At 48.3% G+C, this 23,289-nt stretch overlaps 1 protein-coding gene across 1 annotated transcript in view; it reads right to left on the bottom strand.

Moving 5' to 3' along the window:
- The window catches only part of NUP85 (nucleoporin 85), a 141,936-nt gene that overhangs the window by 65,528 nt on the left and 53,119 nt on the right, over positions 1-23,289 (bottom strand). Inside the window, exons 7-8 of the mRNA XM_075349637.1 lie at positions 4,974-5,095; positions 3,723-3,857 (exon numbers count right to left, since the gene is read on the bottom strand). Of these exons, the coding sequence (XP_075205752.1) occupies positions 3,723-3,857; positions 4,974-5,095 (257 nt within the window). The remainder of the gene's footprint in view (positions 1-3,722; positions 3,858-4,973; positions 5,096-23,289) is intronic.

Here is a 23,289-nt window from a genome sequence, read left to right as displayed (position 1 = left end):
GCTAGGAGCACAGCTCTGATTTCCAGCACATTGATCGAGAGGACTGATTCGGACGGAGTCCAAGTGCCCTGTGCTCGGTGGTGGAGAAGCACTGCTCCCCAGCCGGATAGACTGGCATCCGTGGTGAGAATCACCCATGACGGGGCAAGAAAAGAGCGTCCCTGGGACAGGGAGAGGGGCCGAAGCCACCACTAAAGAGAGCTCCTGGTCTGTGGCGACAGAGCCACCAGCCTGTGCAAGGAAGAGGTCCGCTTGTCCCAACAGCGGAGAATGTCCAGCTGCAGGGGACGCAGATGGAACTGGCAAAGGGAACCGCTTCCATTGACGCCACCATCTGACCCAGCACCTGCATGAGGTGCCTGATGGAATGACGGCGGAGCCTCAGCAGAGAGCGAACCGCCAGATGAAGGGACTGCTGTTTGACTAAGGGCAGCTTCACAAGTGCCAGCAGAGTCTTGAATTGCATCCCTAGGTACGTAAGTTCCTGGGTCGGGGTCAGAGTGGACTTGCAAGCGTGGCGAGAGTGAGCGAGACACTCCGCTGACAGTCTGCACTGGATGAAGCCTTGACTAGAAGGTCGTCCAGGTAAGGAATCACTGCCAACCCCTGGAGGTGCAGAACCGCAACCACTGCTGCCATGACCTTGGCGAATACACAAAGGGCCGTGGCTAACACGAAGGGGAGAGCCACGAATTGGAAATGCTCCTCTCCGATTACAAAACGTAGCCAACGCTGGCGTGAAACTGCGATTGGCACATGCAGATAGACATCTCTGATGTCAATGGATGCTAAGAAATCTCCTTGGGTCATTGACTGATCGCAGAGATTCCATGCAAAAATGCCGCACCTGAACATGCTTGTTGAGAAGCTTGAGATCCAGGTCGGAAGGCACCGTCCTCTTCGGGGACTAGGAAGAGATTTGAGAAGAAATCTCAGGACCGTTCCCAGTCGGGAACTGGTACAATTACTCCACAGGCCTGCAAGAATGCCACGACCCTCTGTTTGGCGGGCTGGATAGAATTCTATTCTGCAGCCGTGGGAGATGGTAACCCACACCCACTGATCGAAGACGTGTTGAAACCACACGTCGCCCAAGTGGGAGAGCCTGCCACCGACCAAGGACGTTGCTGGCGCGGCCAGATAATCAAGAGGAGGCTGCCTTGGTGGCAGCAGCTCCTGCGGACTTCTGAGGACGCGGCTTCATGCGCCAGTTGGTTTACGGACCTTGGCTGAGTTAGTGGACGAGGCCGAGGACTTAGAGAACGACCAGTTAGAGGAACGAAAGGAACGAAACCTTGACTGGTTCCTGCCCTGGACAGGTTTCCTGGGTTTGTGGCATGGAAGTACTCTTCCTGCCAAAAGCTTCCTTAATAATTTCATCCAGTTGTTCACCGAATAGACTGGTCCCAGCAAAAGGGAGCCCAGCAAGGAACTTCTTAAGAAGCATCTGCCTTCCACTCTCGAAGCCACAGGAGCCTGCGGATAGCGAGGGAAGTAGCCGAGGCCACCGCAGTGCGGTGGCAGTCTCCAGCATGGCAGACATGGCATGAAAAGACTGAAGCCTGGAAGTTAAGGCAACCATTTCGGGCATAAAGTCCCTGGTGAGGGAATGCATCTCCTCCAGAGAAGCAGAGATGGCTTTGAGAGCCCGCACTGCTGCAAAAGATGGGGAGAACGAGGCCCCTGCCGCCTCATATATAGATTTGGCCAGAAGGACAACCTGGCGGACAGTAGGATCCTTAGAGAGGTGCCGTCAGCCACTGATACAACTATCCGGGCTGAAAGTCTAGACACCGGAGGGTCCACCCTTGGTGAATAAGCCCAGTCCTTGACCACCTCTGGTGGAAGGGGGAAACAGTCATCAGAACCACGCTTTGGGAGCGTCTGTCAGGACAGGCTCTGGGCTTGGTCACAGTGGGCTGAAAACTGGAGTGGTTAAGGAACACACGCCTTGTTCTCTTAAGGTATACTGATGCCTTTCTGCCAGAGGGGGATGCTCCCCTGATACAGGCGGATTGAGGTCCAGTACAAATATAATGGACGCAATCAAATCATTAGCATCTGCGTCACCTTCGGACAGATCAATGGTACATGAAGTAGCGTCCGAGCCCCTAGTAAAGACATCCTCCTCGTCCTGCGAGTCAGCTCGTGAATCAGAGCTGCAGGACGGGGAAGGACAGGGGACCCTGCGTCTCCATTTTAGGAGGACAGGGTCTGAGACCAGATGAAGAGTCCTCTGTGAGCTTTGCTGATCGAGCCGTAGCAGCAGAAGCGCCCTGAGAAGGGGGCTGATGCATGCTCAGCAGAGTCCGGGACAGCTGTCCCCTGGAAAGAGCGGATTCTACCCAAACCGGGGGTTCAGCCACCGGAGCCGGAGCAGCTGGAGGGACCACTGATGAGCCTCCAGGCTGAGGGACCATTGTGTTTATGTGCTCGGTACAGGCAGTACGAGTCTACATGCAGTGCATATTAAGAACAGCCTTGCAGCCTTGCTCTGATGTGAGACATGCTGCAGAAGTGGGGGCTCTGTCCAGAATGACCCCCAGCAGAGTATATAAACAGAGTATATAAGCAGCTGCACAACCGGAGGTTGTGGCTTGCCAGACCGTTTAACATACATCTCTGTGCCCTCCAGTCCCCCAGCCCAGGCCCCCATTTGTCACAATGTGGTTATGCAGACATTGAGAACGCTGATAAAATGGCGACCGGAGCGAGGAGAGGGGGCGGGGCCTACTCTGAGAGCGGGCAAATGAGGTATACAGGGGAGGGAATCTTTCCTCAGTGAGGAGTGTCCGTTCCCTGTGCTGAACAGCCGCTGGGCGGAGACGCACTGTCCCTCTGCATGACTGACATGCAGGGGCAGTGAAATCGAAACTAGGCCTCAGGCGAAGCCGGGGCCTAGATTTAAACATGCGGCCAGCGTGCAGGCACCATCGGCGCGGTTCTCCAGTGAAAACTGGAGAACCGGCCGGAAATGTTAACACAGTCATATAACATACTCTCCCCAATATATAAAGTACAAGGGACCCCTGGAAAGACACCACTTTCTGTGGTAATAACGTCTCAGTACTTAGCTTGTGAGACGCAGGTGCCAGGTCCCTGGGAGGTGAGCGCTCCGTCCGGCAGGATCCTGAAAGGGCTGCGGATGGAGACCGGTCTCCTGCAAAGCAGTGAGAACCGTGATGGCTCCCACTTCAAGCCAGAGCCTCAGGGGATGGTGAAGGAGCGCGGCATGTGAAGGCTCCAGCCTTGTAAAATCAACCTTAACAGCACCGCCGACACAGTGGGGTGAGAAGGGACATGCCGGGAGTCCAGACTGGACCCGCTTTTCTTCCAAATCTTTGAAATCAAAAATCAAAATTCAGAGAATGCATGTGTGTGTGTGACCTCCTGAACACAAAGCATTGAACTGGTTAGATTTGTCATCCAGGGGGTGTATATGCTCAGAGGGAGGAGCTACACTTTTAGTGTAGTACTTTGTGTCCCCTCCGGAGGCAGAAGCTATACACCCATGGTCTGGGTCTCCCATAAGGAACGATGAAGAAAAGAAAAAATAAAAAAAATTGCACGGCTCTCGAAAGAAGGAGAGCAGAAACTGCAGAAGAGCAAAACAAAAAAAAACGGGAAACGCTTCATTACAATAAACATAGATTTGTCCAATGATCCAAAAAATATACAGCTCTGCAAGATAACCCTCCCCGTCCACGGATCATCGTACATACACTGAATTTAGGCATTTTCTTGAGGAGATCATCTAGGACACGACACATGTTCCGGGTGCTTGCGGAAGCAGCAGCTTGCTTGGCCAGCAGTTGCCGGGCGTCATCCATACGAGCCTGCAGGACATATCCGGTGATCTATAGTGAAGGTATGATATAAGGAGAGGTTATAAATATTTCTGGCATAAAGAAAGCATACTACAGTGTTCCAACAGAATCAAGTGTAAATTAGTACACACAATTACAAAAAAAAAATATTGGCAATCCCCCCCCCCCCCACCCAAAACATAAATAAAGTGGGCCCTAAATGGGAACAGTGCAACTCAAGCACCCAACATGAAACAATACATCAACCTAAAGATCCACCTCCTCAAGGTACTGGTACTTTTTCTTCATCAGTTAAAGCCTTAGCACATGGTAGCAAAATCTTTTTTTTTTTATTTTACATTTTGCTATTTTCACACCAATTGTATGCTTTTTATTGCTACATTACTTTGCACATTATTTTCAGCTTTAAATTGTTATTCTTGTGCTGATCACTTCTGCCTTGTGAGGTGAATGGCGCTGGTGACACCACAGGTACAGATACCAGAATAGCCCTTTATTGTTTTAGACCATCTTTGGGTCTTTACAATATGATCACTGATATAACGCTTTGATATAGATAATGTATAACAGACAGGTGCTCCATTTGCTTCTAGTTGGGCCTAAAATGCATCCAGCTATGACAAGCCTGGAGACCTCTGTTGGATCTCCAACTCTCATGGTGACCCATCCCAATGTAAGTCAATGGGGAGTGGATCCGGGACAAGAGAGAAAAAAAAAGCGAGAAAAAAAAAGCAAGAAAAAAAAGCGAGAAAAAAAAAAGCAAGAACAAAAAGCGAGAACAAAAAGCGAGAAAAAAAAGCAGAGAAAAAAAAAGCAGAGAAAAAAAAAGCAGAGAAAAAAAAGGAGAGAAAAAAAGAGAAAAAAAGAGAAAGGAAAAAAAAAAAAAAAAACAAAAAAAAAAAACAGAACCCGGATCGTGCAGCCGGATTTCCTGGTCCAGGTTGGATCCAGATCAGACGCTGAAACCGCGCAGATCCAGACTTTTACAGTTCGGGTACGCTCAACACTATTCCCCACCCATTTGTGGGAAGGCACATATAAAATAGATGAGCATTTATGTCCAAAAGGAAGACTAGGTTTATAACAGTAAAAGATAACAATGGTTACCAAGCATAGATGGACACCTATAGCTAACGTCACACTTACCAAATCCCAGAATCTGTCATGCTGCAGGGGGCTTTCACTCTGTAGAACTTCTTCAGCTATACGGTCTATGTCGCTTGCATGCAAACGTATCCAATCAAGAAGTAGTACAAGGAGGGAACCAGCTAAAAGTGCAATTAATAACTATATGTAAAGAATGCAATAATAAAGAATTATTCTTCATCTTCAGAAATAATCACAACTGTTCCTTGTGGCATTTACATAGTCATTTTATTTATTTTACGCATTTAAATAGCGCCATCATCATCATCACTGTCCACATTGGGAAGAAGGGAATTTTGTTACTTACCGTAAATTCCTTTTCTTCTAGCTCTTATTGGGAGACCCAGACGATTGGGGGTATAGCTACTGCCCTCCGGAGGCCACACAAAGCACTACACTAAAAAGTGCAAGGCCCCTCCCCTTCTGGCTATACCCCCCCGTGGTATCACGGGTTCTCCAGTTTTAGTGCCAAAGCAAGAAGGAGGAAGCCAATAACTGGTTTAAACAAATTAACTCCGAATAACGTCGGAGAACTGAAAAACCGTTCAACATGAACAACATGTGTACCCGCAAACAACAAAAAAATCCCGAAGGACAACAGGGCGGGTGCTGGGTCTCCCAATAAGAGCTAGAAGAAAAGGAATTTACGGTAAGTAACAAAATTCCCTTCTTCTTCAGCGCTCTATTGGGAGACCCAGACGATTGGGACGTCCAAAAGCTGTCCCTGGGTGGGTAAAGAGATACCTCATGTTAGAGCTGCAAAACAGCCCTCCCCTACGGGGGTGTCACTGCCGCCTGCAGGACTCTTCTACCTAAGCTGGCATCCGCCGAAGCATAGGTATGCACCTGATAATGCTTGGTGAAAGTGTGCAGACTCGACCAGGTAGCTGCCTGGCACACTTGTTGAGCCGAAGCCTGGTGTCGTAATGCCCAGGACGCACCCACGGCTCTGGTTGAGTGGGCTTTTAGCCCTGAAGGAACCGGAAGCCCCGCAGAACGGTAAGCCTCTAGAATTGGTTCTTTGATCCATCGAGCCAGGGTGGCTTTAGAAGCCTGCAACCCCTTGCGCGGACCAGCGACAAGGACAAAAAGTGCATCGGAACGGCGCATGGGCGCCGTGCGGGAAATGTAGATTCTGAGTGCTCTCACCAGATCTAGCAAACGTAAGTCCTTTTCATACCGGTGAACCGGATGAGGACAAAAGGAAGGCAAGGATATATCCTGATTAAGATGAAACGAGGATACGACCTTAGGGAGAAACTCCGGAATGGGGCGCAGCACTACCTTGTCCTGGTGGAACACCAGGAAGGGAGCCTTGGATGACAGAGCTGCCAGCTCCGACACTCGCCGAAGCGATGTGATCGCAACAAGAAACGCCACTTTCTGTGACAGGCGAGAAAAGGAAACTTCCTTCAGAGGCTCGAAAGGCGGCTTCTGGAGAGCAACTAGTACCCTGTTCAGATCCCATGGATCTAACGGCCGCCTGTACGGGGGCACAATATGACAGACCCCCTGCAGGAACGTGCGCACCTTAGGAAGACGTGCTAGACGCTTCTGAAAAAACACGGATAGTGCCGAGACTTGCCCTTTAAGGGAGCTGAGCGACAAGCCCTTTTCCAACCCCGATTGCAGGAAGGAAAGAAAGGTAGGCAATGCAAATGGCCAAGGGGATACTCTCTGTGCAGAGCACCAGGATAAGAAAATCTTCCACGTTCTGTGGTAGATCTTAGCAGACGTTGACTTCCTAGCTTGTCTCATTGTGGCTACGACTCCTTGAGATAATCCTGCGGACGCTAGGATCCAGGACTCAATGGCCACACAGTCAGGTTCAGGGCCGCAGAATTCTGATGGAAAAACGGCCCTTGGGACAGTAAGTCTGGTCGGTCTGGCAGTGACCACGGTCGACCGACCGTGAGATGCCACAGATCCGGATACCACGATCTCCTCGGCCAGTCTGGGGCGACGAGTATGACGCGGCTGCAATCGGATCTGATCTTGCGTAACACTCTGGGCAAGAGTGCCAGAGGTGGGAAGACGTATGGGAGCCGAAACTGCGACCAATCTTGAACTAATGCGTCTGCCGCCAGAGCTCTTTGATCGCGCGACCTCGCCATGAATGCCGGGACCTTGTTGTTGTGCCGGGACGCCATTAAGTCGACGTCCGGCACTCCCCATCGGCGACAGATTTCCTGAAACACGTCCGGGTGAAGGGACCACTCCCCTGCGTCCATGCCCTGGCGACTGAGGAAGTCTGCTTCCCAATTTTCTACGCCTGGGATGTGAACCGCGGATATGGTGGAGGCTGTGTCCTCCACCCACATTAGAATGCGCCGGACTTCTTGGAATGCTTGCCGACTGCGCGTCCCTCCTTGGTGATTGATGTATGCCACCGCTGTGGAGTTGTCCGACTGGATTCGGATCTGCTTTCCTTCCAGCCACTGTTGGAAGGCCAGTAGGGCAAGATACACTGCCCTGATTTCCAGAACATTGATCTGAAGGGTGGACTCCTGCGGAGTCCACGTCCCCTGGGCCCTGTGGTGGAGAAACACTGCTCCCCACCCTGACAGACTCGCATCTGTCGTGACCACTGCCCAGGATGGGGGCAGGAAGGATCTTCCCTGAGACAATGAGGTGGGAAGGAGCCACCATTGTAGAGAGTCCTTGGCCGTCTGGGAAAGAGAGACTTTCCTGTCCAGGGACGTTGACTTCCCGTCCCATTGGCGGAGAATGTCCCATTGAAGTGGGCGCAGATGAAACTGCGCAAAGGGAACTGCTTCCATGGCTGCCACCATCTTCCCGAGGAAGTGCATGAGGCGCCGTAAGGGGTGCGACTGGCCTTGAAGGAGGGATTGCACCCCTGTCTGTAGGGACCGCTGCTTGTTCAGCGGAAGCTTCACTCTCGCTGCTCGAGTATGAAACTCCATGCCAAGATACGTTAGCGACTGTGACGGTGACAGATTCGACTTTGGAAAGTTGATGATCCATCCGAACGTCTGTAGAGTCTCCAGCGTAGCATGTAGACTGAGTTGGCATGCCTCTTGAGAGGGTGCCTTGACAAGTAGATCGTCTAGGTAAGGGATCACCGAGTGTCCCTGAGAGTGCAAGACTGCTACCACCGCCGCCATGACCTTGGTGAAGACCCGGGGGGCTGTCGCCAGACCGAATGGCAGAGCTACGAACTGAAGATGGTCGTTTCCTATCACAAAACGTAGAAAACGTTGATGTTCTGTAGCAATTGGCACGTGGAGATAAGCATCTTTGATGTCTATTGAGGCAAGGAAGTCTCCTTGAGACATTGAGGCAACGACAGAGCGGAGGGTTTCCATCCGGAACCGTCTGGCGTGCACATGTTTGTTGAGCAGCTTTAGATCCAGAACAGGACGGAACGAGCCGTCCTTTTTTGGAACCACAAAGAGATTGGAGTAAAACCCTCGCCCTTGTTCCTGAGGCGGTACAGGAACCACTACTCCTTCCGCTCTTAGGGAGTCCACCGCCTGCAGCAGGGCATCTGCTCGGTCTGGATGTGGGGAGGTTCTGAAGAACCGAGCTGGAGGACGAGAACTGAACTCGATTCTGTACCCGCGAGACAAAATGTTTGTCACCCACCGGTCTTTGACCTGTGACGTCCAAATGTCGGAAAAGCGGGAGAGCCTGCCCCCAACCGGAGATGCGGAGGGGGGGGGCTGGAAGTCATGAGGTAGCCGCTTTGGAAGCGGTTCCTCCATTTGCTTTCTTGGGGCGTGCGTGAGCCCGCCAGGAATCTGAGACTCTTTGCGTCCTCTGAGTCCCTTTGGACGAGGAGAATTGTGTCTTGCCCGAACCTCGAAAGGACTGAAACCTCTGCTGCCATTTTTTCTGCTGAGGTTTGCTTGATCTGGGCTGGGGTAAGGAAGAGTCTTTACCCTTGGACTGTTTAATGATGTCAGCCAATGGCTCGCCAAACAGTCTATCTCTAGATAAAGGCAAGCTGGTTAAACATTTTTTGGAACCAGCATCTGCTTTCCAGTCCTTTAACCACAAGGCTCTGCGCAAAACTACCGAATTGGCGGACGCCATTGAGGTGCGGCTGGTAGATTCTAGGACCGCATTGATAGCGTAAGACGCAAACGCAGACATCTGCGAGGTAAGGGACGCCACTTGCGGCGCCGCTGGATGTATGATAGCATCCACTTTTGCTAAACCAGCTGAAATAGCTTGGAGCGCCCATACGGCTGCGAATGCTGGAGCAAACGACGCGCCGATAGCTTCATAGACAGATTTTAACCAAAGGTCCATCTGTCTGTCATTGGCATCCTTAAGTGAAGCGCCATCCTCCACTGCAACTATGGATCTAGCTGCAAGTTTGGAAATCGGGGGGTCTACTTTTGGACACTGGGTCCAGCGCTTGACCACATCAGGGGGGAAAGGAAAACGTGTATCCTTAGAACGTTTAGAGAAACGCCTTTCTGGATGAGCGTCGTGTTTCTGGATTGATTCTCTGAAGTCAGAGTGATCCAAGAAAGCACTCAATTTACGCTTGGGATAGAGGAAACGAAACTTCTCCTGCTCTGCAGCTGCCTCCTCTGCAGAAGGAGCTGGGGGAGAAATATCCAACAGTCTATTGATGGCTGAGATAAGATCGTTTACCATGGCGTCCCCATCCGGGGTATCCAGATTGAGAGGGGTTCCAGGATAAGACTCCTGATCACTCTCTTCAGACGCATCACAGGGCGACTGATTGCGCTGAGACCCTGAGCAGTGTGATGACGTTGAGGGTCTTTCCCAGCGAGCTCGCTTAGGGTGGCTGGGGCTATCATCTGAGTCATAATACTCAGCCTGGGAAGCCGGGGACCCCCTTGCAGTCTGGACTAATTCCAACTGAGGGGGATTAGAGGACAGAGACCTCGCCGTGTCCATAGACTGAGCCCCAGACATGGATTGCAAAGTTTCAAGGATCTTTGCCATAGTCACAGACATTCCATCAGCAAAAACTGCAAAGTCTGTCCCTGACACCGGGGCAGGACTTACAAGCGTCTCAGCCTGGGTCACTACCCCTCCGGACTCCGGCTGGCGAAGCAGCACCGGATCTGAGCATTGCACACAATGGGGGTCTTTGGAACCTGCTGGTAGAGCAGCCCCACATGCAGCACACGCAGTGTACACAGCCCTAGCCTTGGCAGCCTTGCGTTTTGTGGATGACATGTTGCTGCCTCCTCAGAGCGATCTGGGGTCTAGCCAGGAAGCGACCTCACAGTGCAAGAAATAAATAAATATATATATCTGGTGACACAGTACACCAATACACACTGAGGCACTAGAGGGGCCAGCTGAAATGCCGCTTACCGCCCGCTTAAGAGCGGGTGTGTGGTCGCCAAAAGCCCCCTAGTCCAGGTCTCCCAGAGCCTTGCGTCCTTCCCCCAGCCAGACTGCATGTAATGGCTGCCGGCGTCCTGGGAGAGGAGGGGGGGCGGGCCCTGGGCGTTCCTGACTAAGAGCGGGAAGCCTGCTTCCCTCTGTGCCTAGTGAGAGGGCTGGAGCATGTAAATCAGGCTCCAGCCCTCGTCGCTGCTGCGAAACAGCGTCTCTCCCCTACCCTGATTGACAGGGTGGGGGCGGGAACGAAGCGGAGCTAGGCCGCAAAAGCCGGGGACTGGATTTATAAACGCCGCCGCCGTAAAAGCGCGGTCGGCGTGTCCCCGGCGCACCACAAGTCACAGCAGCGCCGCCCGGTCCAGTGGGGGTCGGCGCTGCGTTCCCACAACACAAAGTCCCCCAGTAAACTGTAGGAACACTAACTCCAACGTTACGGTCCCCGGCGCACTACAACACCCAGCCAGCCCGGAGTGTGTCTGTGCCTGCCGGGGACACAGAGTACCTGTATGATGCAGGGCCATGTCCCTGATTGTACTCCTGCTCCGTATCCATCAGGTTCAACTGGGTCTGTGGATGGAGCCCGGCGTCAGAGCTTAGAGGCCGGCAGGATCCCACTTCCACAGAGCCCTACAAGGGGATGTGGAAGGAAAACAGCATGTGGGGCTCCAGCCCCTGTACCAGCAATAGGTACCTCAACCTTACAACACCATCCACGGGTGAGAAGGGAGCATGCTGGGGGCCCTATATGGGCCCTCTTTTCTTCCATCCGAAATAGTCAGCAGCTACTGCTGACTAAAATCTGTGGAGCTATGCGTGGATGTCTGACCTCCTTCGCACAAAGCTTGAAAACTGGAGAACCCGTGATACCACGGGGGGGTATAGCCAGAAGGGGAGGGGCCTTGCACTTTTTAGTGTAGTGCTTTGTGTGGCCTCCGGAGGGCAGTAGCTATACCCCCAATCGTCTGGGTCTCCCAATAGAGCGCTGAAGAAACTTAAAATTTCCTATCAGTAAGTCTTGGAGTGTGGGAAGAAACCCCCAGAAACTCGTGGAGAAGTTGAACATACAAACTTTTTGCAGAAGGTGTCCGTGATTTGAACCTAGGACTCCAGTGCCCAAGGCTACAATGTAAACCACTGAGCCCCGGTGCTACTCATGAAGATATCTGGCCACTCTGCAGCTCATGATCACACAGCTCTACAACATTTTCATAGCTTCTTCTGGGTGCATTCTCAAGTGTCTTTTTTTTTATACAGTTTTTGAAATCAAAAGTTACATGTGTGGATAGATAAATAAAAAAAAAAAAGTATACTTAAAAGTTAAAAACAATCCCAACGCTGAAAACACCCATGCAGTTTGTGAGCCAAAGCTAGGAGCTCAACCATGCCCTCTCCTCATCCTCTATATCTTACATCTGGCTGTAGGACAACTTACTGCAGCAGGAACCGCCTACCTTTACCATGTCTGCAGTAGGACACAATCATCAAGCCCCAACCATTTGGTACCCTTCTCTTTGCAAAATGTGTACAGGATAGATTTTTATCTCTAGTTAGTGATCATTTAAAATGGCATAATTTAAAAAAAAATAAATAAATAAATAAATAAATAAATATACATTTCTCCTGCCGCTTGCACCTCAAACACATCTCTAGAATTCGCCCCTCTCACATTGGAAACGATAAAAACCCTCACCGTGGCCCTGATCCACTCTCGCCTTGACTACTGTTAGGGGTACTTTGCATGCTGCGACATCGCTACTGCGATATCGTCGGGGTCAAATCGAAAGTGACGCACATACGGCGTCGGTAACGACGTCGCAACATGTAAAGCCTAGATGCGCTGATAAACGATCGCAAATCGGTGATCTGTGCAGTGTCGGTCTTTTTCAAAATGTCGCACCAATAGGAGATACAATGTTGTTCCTCGTTCCTGCGGCAGCACACATCGCTGTGTGTGAAGCCGCAGGAGCGAGGAACATCTCCTTACCTGCCTCCACCAGCTATGCGGAAGGAAGGAGATGGGCGGGATGTTACATCCCGCTCATCTCTGCCCCTCCGCCTGCCGTGTGATGTCACTTTGACGCCGCATGACCTGCCCTCTTAGGAAGAAGGGCCGGCCAGAGCGACGTCGCAGGGCAGGTAAGTGCGTGTGAAGCTGCCGTAGCGATAATGTTCGCTACGGCAGCTATCACAAGATATCGCATGTGCGACGTGGGCGGGTACTATCGCGCTGGCATCGCTAGCCGATGCTAGCGATGTCGCAAAGTACCCCTAACACTCTACTAATTGGGCTCCCCCAAACTAGACTCTCTCCTCTACAATCCATCCTTAATGCAGCAGCCAGGGTCACCTATCTGGCTAACCGCTACTCGGATGCCTCTGCTCTGTGCCCGTCATTGCACTGGCTGCCTGCCCATATATCACCGGATCCAATTCAAATTGCTTGTTCTCACCCACAAAGCTCTCCACAATGCGGCACCCCCCTACATCTCCACCCTCCTCTCTATCACCCCACCCGTTCTCTACGCTCTACAAATGACTTTCAACTAACATCCACACTAATTCGAACCTCCCACTCACAGATCCAAGACTTCTCCAAAGCCGCACCAATCCTCTGGAACGCTCTACCTCAAGAAGTTAGAACGAATCACAACTTACTCAGACGCACCCTAAAAAATGGATTTTTGTGTACTCACCGTAAAATTGTTTTCTCTTAGCCATCATTGGGGGACACAGGACCATGGGTGTTATGCTGCCTATCCATAGGAAGACACTAAGTAGATGCAAAAGCATAGCTCCTCCTCTGCAGTATACACCCCCTGGCTGGGCCAGGCAACCTCAGTTTTAGTACACAAGCAGTAGGAGAAAAAGCCAGTAAAAACTTCTCAACAGAGGAACATGAGAAAAAAAAAGTCATAACCAAATAAAGTACTGAGAGAACCAAGGCCCAACAGGGCAACAGGGTGGGTGCTGTGTCCCCCAATGATGGCCAAGAGCGATTTTACTGTGAGTACACAAAAATCCGTTTTTTCTCTGACGCCTCATTGGGGGACACAGGACCATGGTACGTCCTAAAGCGTCCATGGGTGGGAAAAATAAAAACAAGACACCGCAACCCAAGGACTAGGAACCAGTCCCAGACAGCCTGGAGCACCTACTGAGAGAGGTGCTCTACTGCCGTTTGCAGAATTTTCCTACCCAGATTTGCCTCAGCTGAAACCTGGGTATGGACTCTGTAATGCTTTGAAAACGTATGTAGGCTAGATCAGATCGCAGCCTTACAAACCTGTTCCACTGAAGCCTGATGCCGAATGGCCCACGAAGCGCCAACTGCTCGTGTGGAATGAGCCCGCAGCCCACTAGGAATGGGCTTGAGTTGCAACCGGTAGACTTCCTGGATCGCAGAGCGAATCCAGCGAGCCAGAGTCGCCTTTGAAGCTGCCTGTCCCTTCTTAGGCCCCTCAGGAATGACGAACAAAGAGTCCGTTTTCCTAAAGGGGGCTGTCCTGGATATGTAATATCTGAGGGCTCTGACAAGGTCTAACGAATGCAGAGACCTTTCCACCCTATGAACTGGGTGTGGACAAAAGGAAGGCAAAACAATGTCCTCGTTCAAATGAAACGGGGTAGGAACCTTTGGAAGAAAATCCGGAAGGTGGCGCAGAACCACCTTGTCCTGGTGAAAGATCAGAAAAGGCTTGCGGCAAGAGAGTGCTGCCAGCTCCGAAACCAGTCTGATGGACGTAATTGCCACCAGGAATGTTACCTTCCAGGACAGAAGAGCAAGGGAGGATTCCTTGAGAGGTTCAAAGGGAGACCTCTGGAGACCATCCAGAACGAGATTGAGGTCCCATGGGTCCAGCGGCCGTTTGTACGGGGGAACTAGATGGGAAACGCCCTAGAGGAAGGTCTTGACCTGTGGTTTTTGAGCCAGGCGGCATTGGTAGAAGATTGAGAGCGCTGAGACCTGCCCTTTAAAAGGGAACTGAGAGCCAACCCCGCTTACAAGCCAGACTGTAGAAAGTCGAGAATCCTGGGGATGGCCAGAGGCATAGGCTGGACGTTAGTTTCCCTGCACCATGAAAGGAAGATTTTCCACGTCCGGTGGTAAATGCAGGATGAAGCAGGCTTTCGGGCGCTGATCATGGTGGAGATAACCGCGGGGGAGAATCCTGCTCTTGTTAATACCCAGGTCTCAATGGCCATGCCGTCAGCTTCAGGGCTCTGGAGTTCTGATGGGAAATGGGCCCTTGTGTCAGCAAGTCTGGGATGTCTGGAAGGCGCCACGGCACGTCTACGAGCATTTGTACTAATTCGGCGTACCAGGCGCGCCTGGGCCAGTCCGATGCTATCAGTATCACCGGGACTCCCTCTGCCTTGATTTTCCCGATTACCCGCGGCAGCAGAGGTGGAAATATGTAAGGCAGGCGGAAGTGGTGCCAGGAGCAAACTAGAGCATCCGCGCCGATGGATTGCGGATCGCGTGACCTGGCTATGAACGCGGGTACTTTTGCGTTCAACCTTGAGGCCATTAGATCCACGTCTGGTGTGCCCCAGCGAGTGCAGATGTGTAGGAACACTTCTGGGTGGAGAGACCACTCTCCGGCGGCCAGGCCTTGGCGACTTAGAAGTCTGCTGCCCAGTTCTCTACTCACGATATGTGTACCGCTGATATCACTGACCCTGTCGATTCGGCCCAGCTAAGGATCCTGTGGGCCTCGTGATAAGCTGCCTTGCTGCAGGTGTCGCCCTGCTGATTGATGTAGGCTACAGCTGTCGCATTGTCCGATTGGACTCGAATCTGATGACCCGCTAGCAGAGAGCAGAACGCCCTGAATGCGAGGAAGATCACGCAGATTTCCAGGATGTTTATGGGTAGGGAAGACTCCTGGGGCGTCCAACGTCCTTGAGTAGTGTGGTGCCGGTACACTGCTCCCCAGCCTAGGAGGCTGGCGTCCGTGGTCAGGACCAGCCAGTTCACTAGGAGAAAAGATCTCCCCTTCGATAGGGATGAGGACCGAAGCCACCAGCGGAGTGCGTACCTGACTGAAGGCGTCAGGTGAAGATGTCTGTCCAGGGAGAAGGGGCTCTTGTCCCAGGCCGCTAGAAGGGCTAGCTGCAGTGGGCGGAGGTGCAGTTGAGCAAAAGGGTACTGCGTCCATAGCCGCCACCATCGTGCCGAGCACCTTCATGCTGAATCGAATGGAGCGAGACGGAGGACGTAGAAGGCAGCGTACCGCTCGTTGAAGAGCGATCGCCTTGTCCAGGGGGAGATCAAGCCCCGACGGGTGTCCAGGGACATGCCCAGGAAGGTGATGGATCGTGATGGGATCGGGGATGATTTTGTTGAGGATAAAGAATTGAGTATCCAAAAATACTTAATTCAGCCATTTCATAGACTCAGTTATATAGTTCAGTAGATGTGAACTAACACACATTTGTGAATGCTTTTGTTTCTTACTAACATGTATATATGTATATTGCATATTCAGTGTATTTTCCTTAAACTCAGTATATACTAGGATATATATATATGTATAGCTTGAAAATGGCCACCATTTCCTGTTCCACACCCAACACAGATGGACAAAGGAAAATTCCTGGAGCCTGGACTGTCCAATCCAAGGAGAATATGCAGATCTCTCTACGTCATGAAGCCCTGACTTACGATACTTGATTGGACTAAAACTTTTGTTCACACCCCCTTACTGTTTGGTCTAGAGTTTCTTTCAAACAATAAAGAACCACTTGGTCAAGAGCCAGTCATGGAGATTGAAAAATAACTGCACAGCAAGTCAGTTATGTCTTTCTCGTGTGCACACATGACATTTTTAATTAGAAGCAGCAGCCGGATATCGAGAGATCCTTTGAGTCTCATCATCATCGTCATTCTGACCTTGACAGTTGGCACCCCAGATGGGACCACCGAGAAGGGTGAGTCAGAGCTTCCATTTTCCGGACGTCTGGGGGATGCTCCACAAGTATCCAGGTGTTGCTCGATATCGAGGACTTGATCACCCTCCGTTTCGCAGGTAACCATCATATACATTGTGTGTGCTGTTTTACCTGTGGTTCGAGAGACACCTGGCGAAAGGGGGTGGTCACTAGTCCGGAGAATGGTAGTGCACCGGAGACCCAACGGTGTGACTGTCACTCGCCGGTGGGCAAGAAACGGACCCAGTCCCCATAGGGGCTAGGGGTAGGTTTTAAAGTATCCGGCTGTCTGTAATTAGAAATGGGGTGTTTTTTTTGAGTAGCTGTTGGGTTGTATAAAGTGTATAGTTAATCAGGCTTGTGATTTCTCTGTTTGGTTCTCGGAGAGTTAATTGTCTGTTATTGTTCACGGAGGGAGAGAAAATGGAGGCTAAGGAGCTGCTGTCTTTGTTTTGTGAACAAGCAGGGGTGGAGGTTAATCACCCCCTGCCTGCAGTTTTTTTTTCTTCACTGAGAGCGAAGAGGCAGACTGCGGGGGTCTGGTTAAGCCCAGGGGCATCCCTGACAGTCTTTCTATTGAGAACAAGGAATGCGAGAGGGGGGAGCACATCCTTACATTCTTACACTCAGAGGAAGCAAAAAGGTGGGGGCCATATGTCCACCAGCTGCTTGAGGCAGAGCGGAGATCAAGTTGCATAGCTATGTCTCTGCTGTCTTTTAGCTGAGAAACAAGGGGGGTGGAAGAGTGAAGAGGCAGATACCAGTGGTCAAAACAGCGCAGCTCTTTGGAGTGAGGAGAAAGGAGGTGTCAGTGGGCTAACACACAGGAGATGGCTGCAGCCTTTGTATAGTACAGCAAACAGAGTTGTAATGATTTGAAAGAAAAACAAGTGTTATTTTGGTTTGGATTAGAGGGAAATTAACGGGTTCATGCATTTTTCAGCTTTTTTAAATTGTTTGTTTTTTGAACAGAAGTATGAGAACTAGCGATTCCCCTGTGTTGCGGATAACACAGCCACTGTTTGTTAGATATTAGATATTAGATATTAAATATTAAATATTAAATATTGAATGTTGAATGTTGAATGTTGAATGTTGGATAAATAATAGACGAGGCGGGAAGGGTTCTGTTAACTTAAAGTGGATTTAGCGTATTCCCCTGCGGTTCAGGCGCATGTCACTGTCTGCGTGGCAGACGAGGCGGGAAAGGAACTCACTTTAGTTAAGGTAAAAGTGTCGGAATTAGCGTATTCCCCTGCGTATTAAACGTGAGTCACTGTTATGAAGGGGTAGGTCTTCATAACGAGACGGGAAAGAATTTCGGTTGGAGCCGGCCGGTCCAATTAAGCACTGTATACTCTGTTCAAAAGATAAATATGTTGTTTTTAGTAAAAGCTGAGAACGCTGTCGCCCTAGTTACAAAAAACGAAAAAAAATATAAAAGATTGCAAAAAGTTGTGTAAAATCGTTGGACTACCACTAGATGGCAGGCTGCAATCCATGTACTGAAGTTCAGATTAATCTCCAGTGAGAGTATCCTGGAGAACAAAGACCTCATTCACTGTCTGTTGCTGTTTGTAGAATCACTAAATGTTTTTCTCTAGCGGTGCCTCATTGTTCTGCTCTAGAAGTCATTATATCTGGTGCTAATCAAATCTCTCTTTTGTATGCTGAAATGCAAATTTACAGGCACTAAAAGTATCCCTGGTTTACTACGTAGTTCCAGACACTCCCAGTACACCCAGGGAGTCACAACATGGATGCTGCACCCGGAAGTCAGGTGCCTGGAACTTCCTGTGGCAGCCGTCTTGCTACACCCACTGATGGCAGTACACCTCATAAGCCACACCCCTCGCAATGGCTCTTTGTTCAAAGCTCTCCACCCATCCCCGGTGGGAGGTGTTCTGTGGTATAAATGACTAACATATTTGAATAAGTATAAATTGTATATTTGTTTACTCAGCTATCCCATAAATGCAAGTCAAAGATAAGTAAGTGAAACTTTTACAGAATTTTCTGTTCACATAAAATCAATTGGTATTTTAGAAGTCCTGCAGCATTATATCATAAAATAAAATAGAGGAAGGTAAATATATATATATATATATATATATATATATATATATATATATATATATATATATATATATATATATATATATATATATATATATATATATATATATATATATATATATATATATATATGTCTTTGTACTGTGTTAGTTAATTTAAAACAAAAATTGTAAACGACTTACCCCTACTGATGTCAAAATGTATCAAATCCATTTGTAAAAAGGAATTAGGAAAAATGTATAATGCATCCAATGTAGATATAGGTAATGGATGTGTTCACTGCTACGTCTTTGTTATAACAAAGGATGAGTTTTTTTCTTCTTCCTCTCTCGCTTTTAAGAGACAAGGATGGAATGTGTCTTTTTTCCAATAGTGACGTAAGTTTGGTTTAACCCTTAGAGTTCAGGATTTCCCATTTTTAGTTTGCTGTTTATACCTGAATAGGGAATATTAAATTTTATGGGATGTGCGATATAATTTGTGTTGTTTTGTTTTTAATGGCGATTTATTTGAACAATATATTTTTATTTTGTGACTATCGCCTTTTCTGTTTTTACGATTATTTCTAAACCATTTATATATTTTTGCAAGTTAGTCGCCCAGTCACAGCTGTCATTTCATCATGTCTTAGTCGTTTCTACTATGAAAGGTTTTTCTTTTCTTTGTGGATACAGTGTTTATTGTAAGGTTTTAAAATTTCCCAGTAATGTATATTGTTGTGAGATATACGTTATTTTCAGTGTTTGTTCATTTTAGGTTTTAGTATGTGGCTAATTTATTACCTGCTGTTTTATTTTTTCTTTTAGGGAATACCAGTATAAAAATGTTGAATTTTGCCATATTGGTAAATAAACAATTAAACAAGGGGGGAATAAGGTATTAATTATATTCTCCAGTTTCTTCGAGGGCGCAGCAGGCATATTAGATAGGTTTTGAAGTTAACCTTGGTTTTGAAGCTGACCTTTTTCCCATAGGTTATGTTTATTAGATTGCTATGAGGTATATCTGTTAACTGAAATAGGAAAGTCTTGTCTTATATGTTTATTTGTTTATTTATTTGTTTGTTTATTTATTAAGTATTCTCAGTCATGTGAAGTATAGATGACCACTAACTGTATTATGATCAGAGATAAAGTTATAAGAATGATCTAATGTATATTTTTTAGTTTTTGTTTTTATAGATGAAACCAGATGGTGGTCGATTCTGCACTGGATATGCTGCTGTTTACACCACATGAGGTAGTCTAAATTCGACCACTCCCTCCAATCCTATTGATACAGGAGACAGTGATGCATTAAATGCCTCTTTTGATGGGTAGAACAGGAGTGGGTAAGAGTCTTTAGAGGTGTATGTAGGTTGTAGATTTTTTCCTGTTGTCAAATGAATTAGGTATGCCGAAAAGAAAGTCTAGATCTGAGCTGATGGATTCGGATGGAGATCCTCGCACAGGTGCAGCTGACCAAGAAGCAGTAAACGGGCCTAGAGTTGAGAGTCTTTCACCAATACCGACCATGCCTTGGTGACATTGGTCACGTCAGTGACTTCTGTCACTCCTTGTGTTCTTAAATCCCTACAGGAACAAGCGATACAACAAGGAATGGAGTGTGACATGCAGGGAGCCAGCTGACTGAGGAAGGTCTGTGGACAAAGGGTGGTAAGCTTTCTCTGCCATGAGAGCTCTTCTTAATGATGGCCCAGGTAACATCTGTGAAAGACAATTGTCAGTGTGTGCTTTGGTGACACCGGGTTCAGTACCCAGGTGGGCAGATTCATCCAGTCTCGTGAGGCAAGTGCCTAGAACGAAGTGAGAAAAAAAAAACTGTAAAGAGTCCGTGGAAACACCCTGCACCTACTCTACCCATTCTTAGAGACTGCAAACTGATTATAGATGTATATCATGAGCACGTTGTATGCAAGTCTGTGCGTGTTGTGTAAATTTCTCTCCAGGTTTGGTCAGAGGCATTCCAGTGCAGAAAACGATATTGTTGAGAAGCACATGAAGGTGGTATGTAAAGAAAAATGTGTTTACAAAAAGTGTATATTTTATAGAAAAGTGGAAACTGGCAAATCGTGTACAAAATGTATATGTTTTGTTTTCTTTTTGTAATAAACAGGTTTTTATGTAAGATGTTTTTGGTTTAGCATAGACATGTATATTTTTATATAATTGACTGAATAGTGTGATAAACAGGTGTATTCTCCAATTCCAGATTTTAAATCAGAGCTATTAGCATATGGTCTCCAGTCAGGAGACTGATTGATCCTAAAGGACAAGCGAGAAAGAGCCATGAGTCAACACTAGAGGAGCTGATCCAACCGCAGAAACATCTATGGATCCACACCTCGCATTGTAGAAGGGTTAATCAACCAGAGCTGCACTGAGCGTTCTGCTCATACTTATCCTTTTCAGAAAACCCTGTACAGTTTTAGACCAGCATTGCCAGAACAGTTAGAAGAGAAGACTTAGAGAACCTTGAGACATGGGAAAGTCCAACTACAAAGGGTGAGGACTCGCCTAGGAGTCCTTGGTCTCAAACCGGTGAAGAAAACCCCTTTCCCCTTTCCGCCCATGTTTCAACGTTCAGTTTGGCAGGTTTTTCAACAGATCTTTCTACCTCTCTTCCTAAGGGAACACAGTACCCTTAGAATTTAGAAATGGCAGAAGTAAGTCTTTAGGGGGGACTGTTGAGGATAAAGAATTGAGTATCCAAAAATACTTAATTCAGCCATTTCATAGACTCAGTTATATAGTTCAGTAGATGTGAACTAACACACATATTTGTGAATGCTTTTGTTTCTTATGTATATTGCATATTCAGTGTATTTTCCTTAAACTCAGTATATACTAGGATATATATATATATATATATATATATATATATATATATATATATATATATATATATATATATATATATATATATATATATATATATATATATATATATGTATAGCTTGAAAATGGCCACCATTTCCTGTTCCACACCCAACACAGATGGACAAAGGAAAATTCCTGGAGCCTGGACTGTCCAATCCAAGGAGAATATGCAGATCTCTCTACGTCATGAAGCCCTGACTTACGATACTTGATTGGACTAAAACTTTTGTTCACACCCCCTTACTGTTTGGTCTAGAGTTTCTTTCAAACAATAAAGAACCACTTGGTCAAGAGCCAGTCATGGAGATTGAAAAATAACTGCACAGCAAGTCAGTTATGTCTTTCTCGTGTGCACACATGACATTTTTAATTAGAAGCAGCAGCCGGATATCGAGAGATCCTTTGAGTCTCATCATCATCGTCATTCTGACCTTGACAATTTGTCCAGATTCACTAGCCACCCTAAGCGGGACAGGGTGTCCACAGTGATCTGTACGCTGGTTGAGCAGTCGCGGAAGGAGGGGGCCTTGATGAGGAGGTCGTCCAAGTAAGGGAGAATGACTACTCCCCTGGCGTGAAGGACACTCATGGCGGCCGCCATGACTTTAGTGAAGACCCTTGGTGCGGTGGCAAGGCCGAAGGGTAGAGCTACAAATTGAAAGTGGGAGTCCTGAACTGCGAAGCGGAGGAACTTTTGGTGATCTGGGGCGATGGGTATGTGCAGGTACGCGTCCTTGATGTCTATGGAGGCGAGGAATTCCCCTTCAACCATGGATGCAATAATGGACCTTAGGGACTCCATTCTGAATCTCCGTACGTGCACGTTTGTTCAGGTGTTTGAGGTCCAGGATGGGTCGAACTGACCCATCCTTTTTGGGGACCACAAAGAGGTTGGAATAAAAGCCCCTGAACTTCTCGTCGTCTGGGACAGGTATTATCACTCCTGCTGTTTGGAGCGAGTGGATTGCTGAGAAAAAAGCTTTGCGTCGTTTGGGTCTTTGGGGCTTTGAGAGAAAGAACCAACTCGGGGTCGGGTCCGAAATACTATGTGGTAACCAGAAGACACAAGGTCTCGCACCCATTTGTCGTCTGAGGCGGCAGCCCAGATGTGATGAAAGAGCCGCAGTCGACCTCCTACAATGAGTGTGTCTTCCGGGGCGCTGAAGGAGTCATGAGGGGGGAAAACGTCGTGGACGAGTCTCCTTAGTCCTGGACTGTTTCGGTCTAGGCTGCCATGACGAAGTGGGTTTCGGGGAGAGCTGAGGTCGGTCCCTGCGTAGTCCGCGGCTGGTGGCGGGGACAGCACGGGATGTCGACCAACCAAATGAGTTCCGAAGGAGCGGAACGAGGACTGTGGACATCTGGTGAAGGTCGTCCTGGACTTCAGCTGGGGGAGGGAGGTACTCTTTCCTCCCGTGGCGTCAGAAATGATCTTGTCCAGACGTTCGCCTCTGGGTGATCAGCGAAAACCTTTTGGTGTTTCCTTGCCCTCTTAAAGGAGACAGCATGGTTAGTGGTAGTGAATGGGGGATCCTCCACATGCAGAGTTTGGTTGACTGCTGCTATAAGGGTATGTGCGCACGTTGCTTTTTACCTGCTTTTTACCTGCTTTTTTGCTGCTTTTTCTTCTGCGCTGTTTAATGCCAAAATGGATGTGTTCTTCTATTCAAGCAAAGTCTATGGGAATTTGGGTTTCTTGTTCACACTATGTTGTTCAAAATGCTGCCTTTTTGTGGCAGAACTTTGGTCAAAAACTCAGCTTTGCAGTGCAAAACCCAAATGGCAAAAACAATTGACATGTTGCTTCTTTGAAAAGCTGAGTTTTTGACCAAAGTTCTGCCACAAAAAGGCAACATTTTGAACAACATAGTGTGAACAAGAAACCCAAATTCCCATAGACTTTGCTTGAATAGAAGAACACATCCATTTTGGCATTAAACAGCGCAGAAGAAAAAGCAGCAAAAAAAGCAGGTAAAAAGCAACGTGCGCACATACCCTAAGGGAGTCTACTGCAGTTTGATCATCTGGGGAGGATGAAACCAAGGAATCCTCCTGGTACAAACAGCATTCTCCCTTCT

The sequence above is a fragment of the Anomaloglossus baeobatrachus genome, chromosome 5 (assembly GCF_048569485.1).
Source record: "Anomaloglossus baeobatrachus isolate aAnoBae1 chromosome 5, aAnoBae1.hap1, whole genome shotgun sequence".
NCBI classification, from domain to species: Eukaryota; Metazoa; Chordata; class Amphibia; order Anura; family Aromobatidae; genus Anomaloglossus; species Anomaloglossus baeobatrachus.
This window is presented reverse-complemented; position numbering and strand designations above follow the sequence as displayed.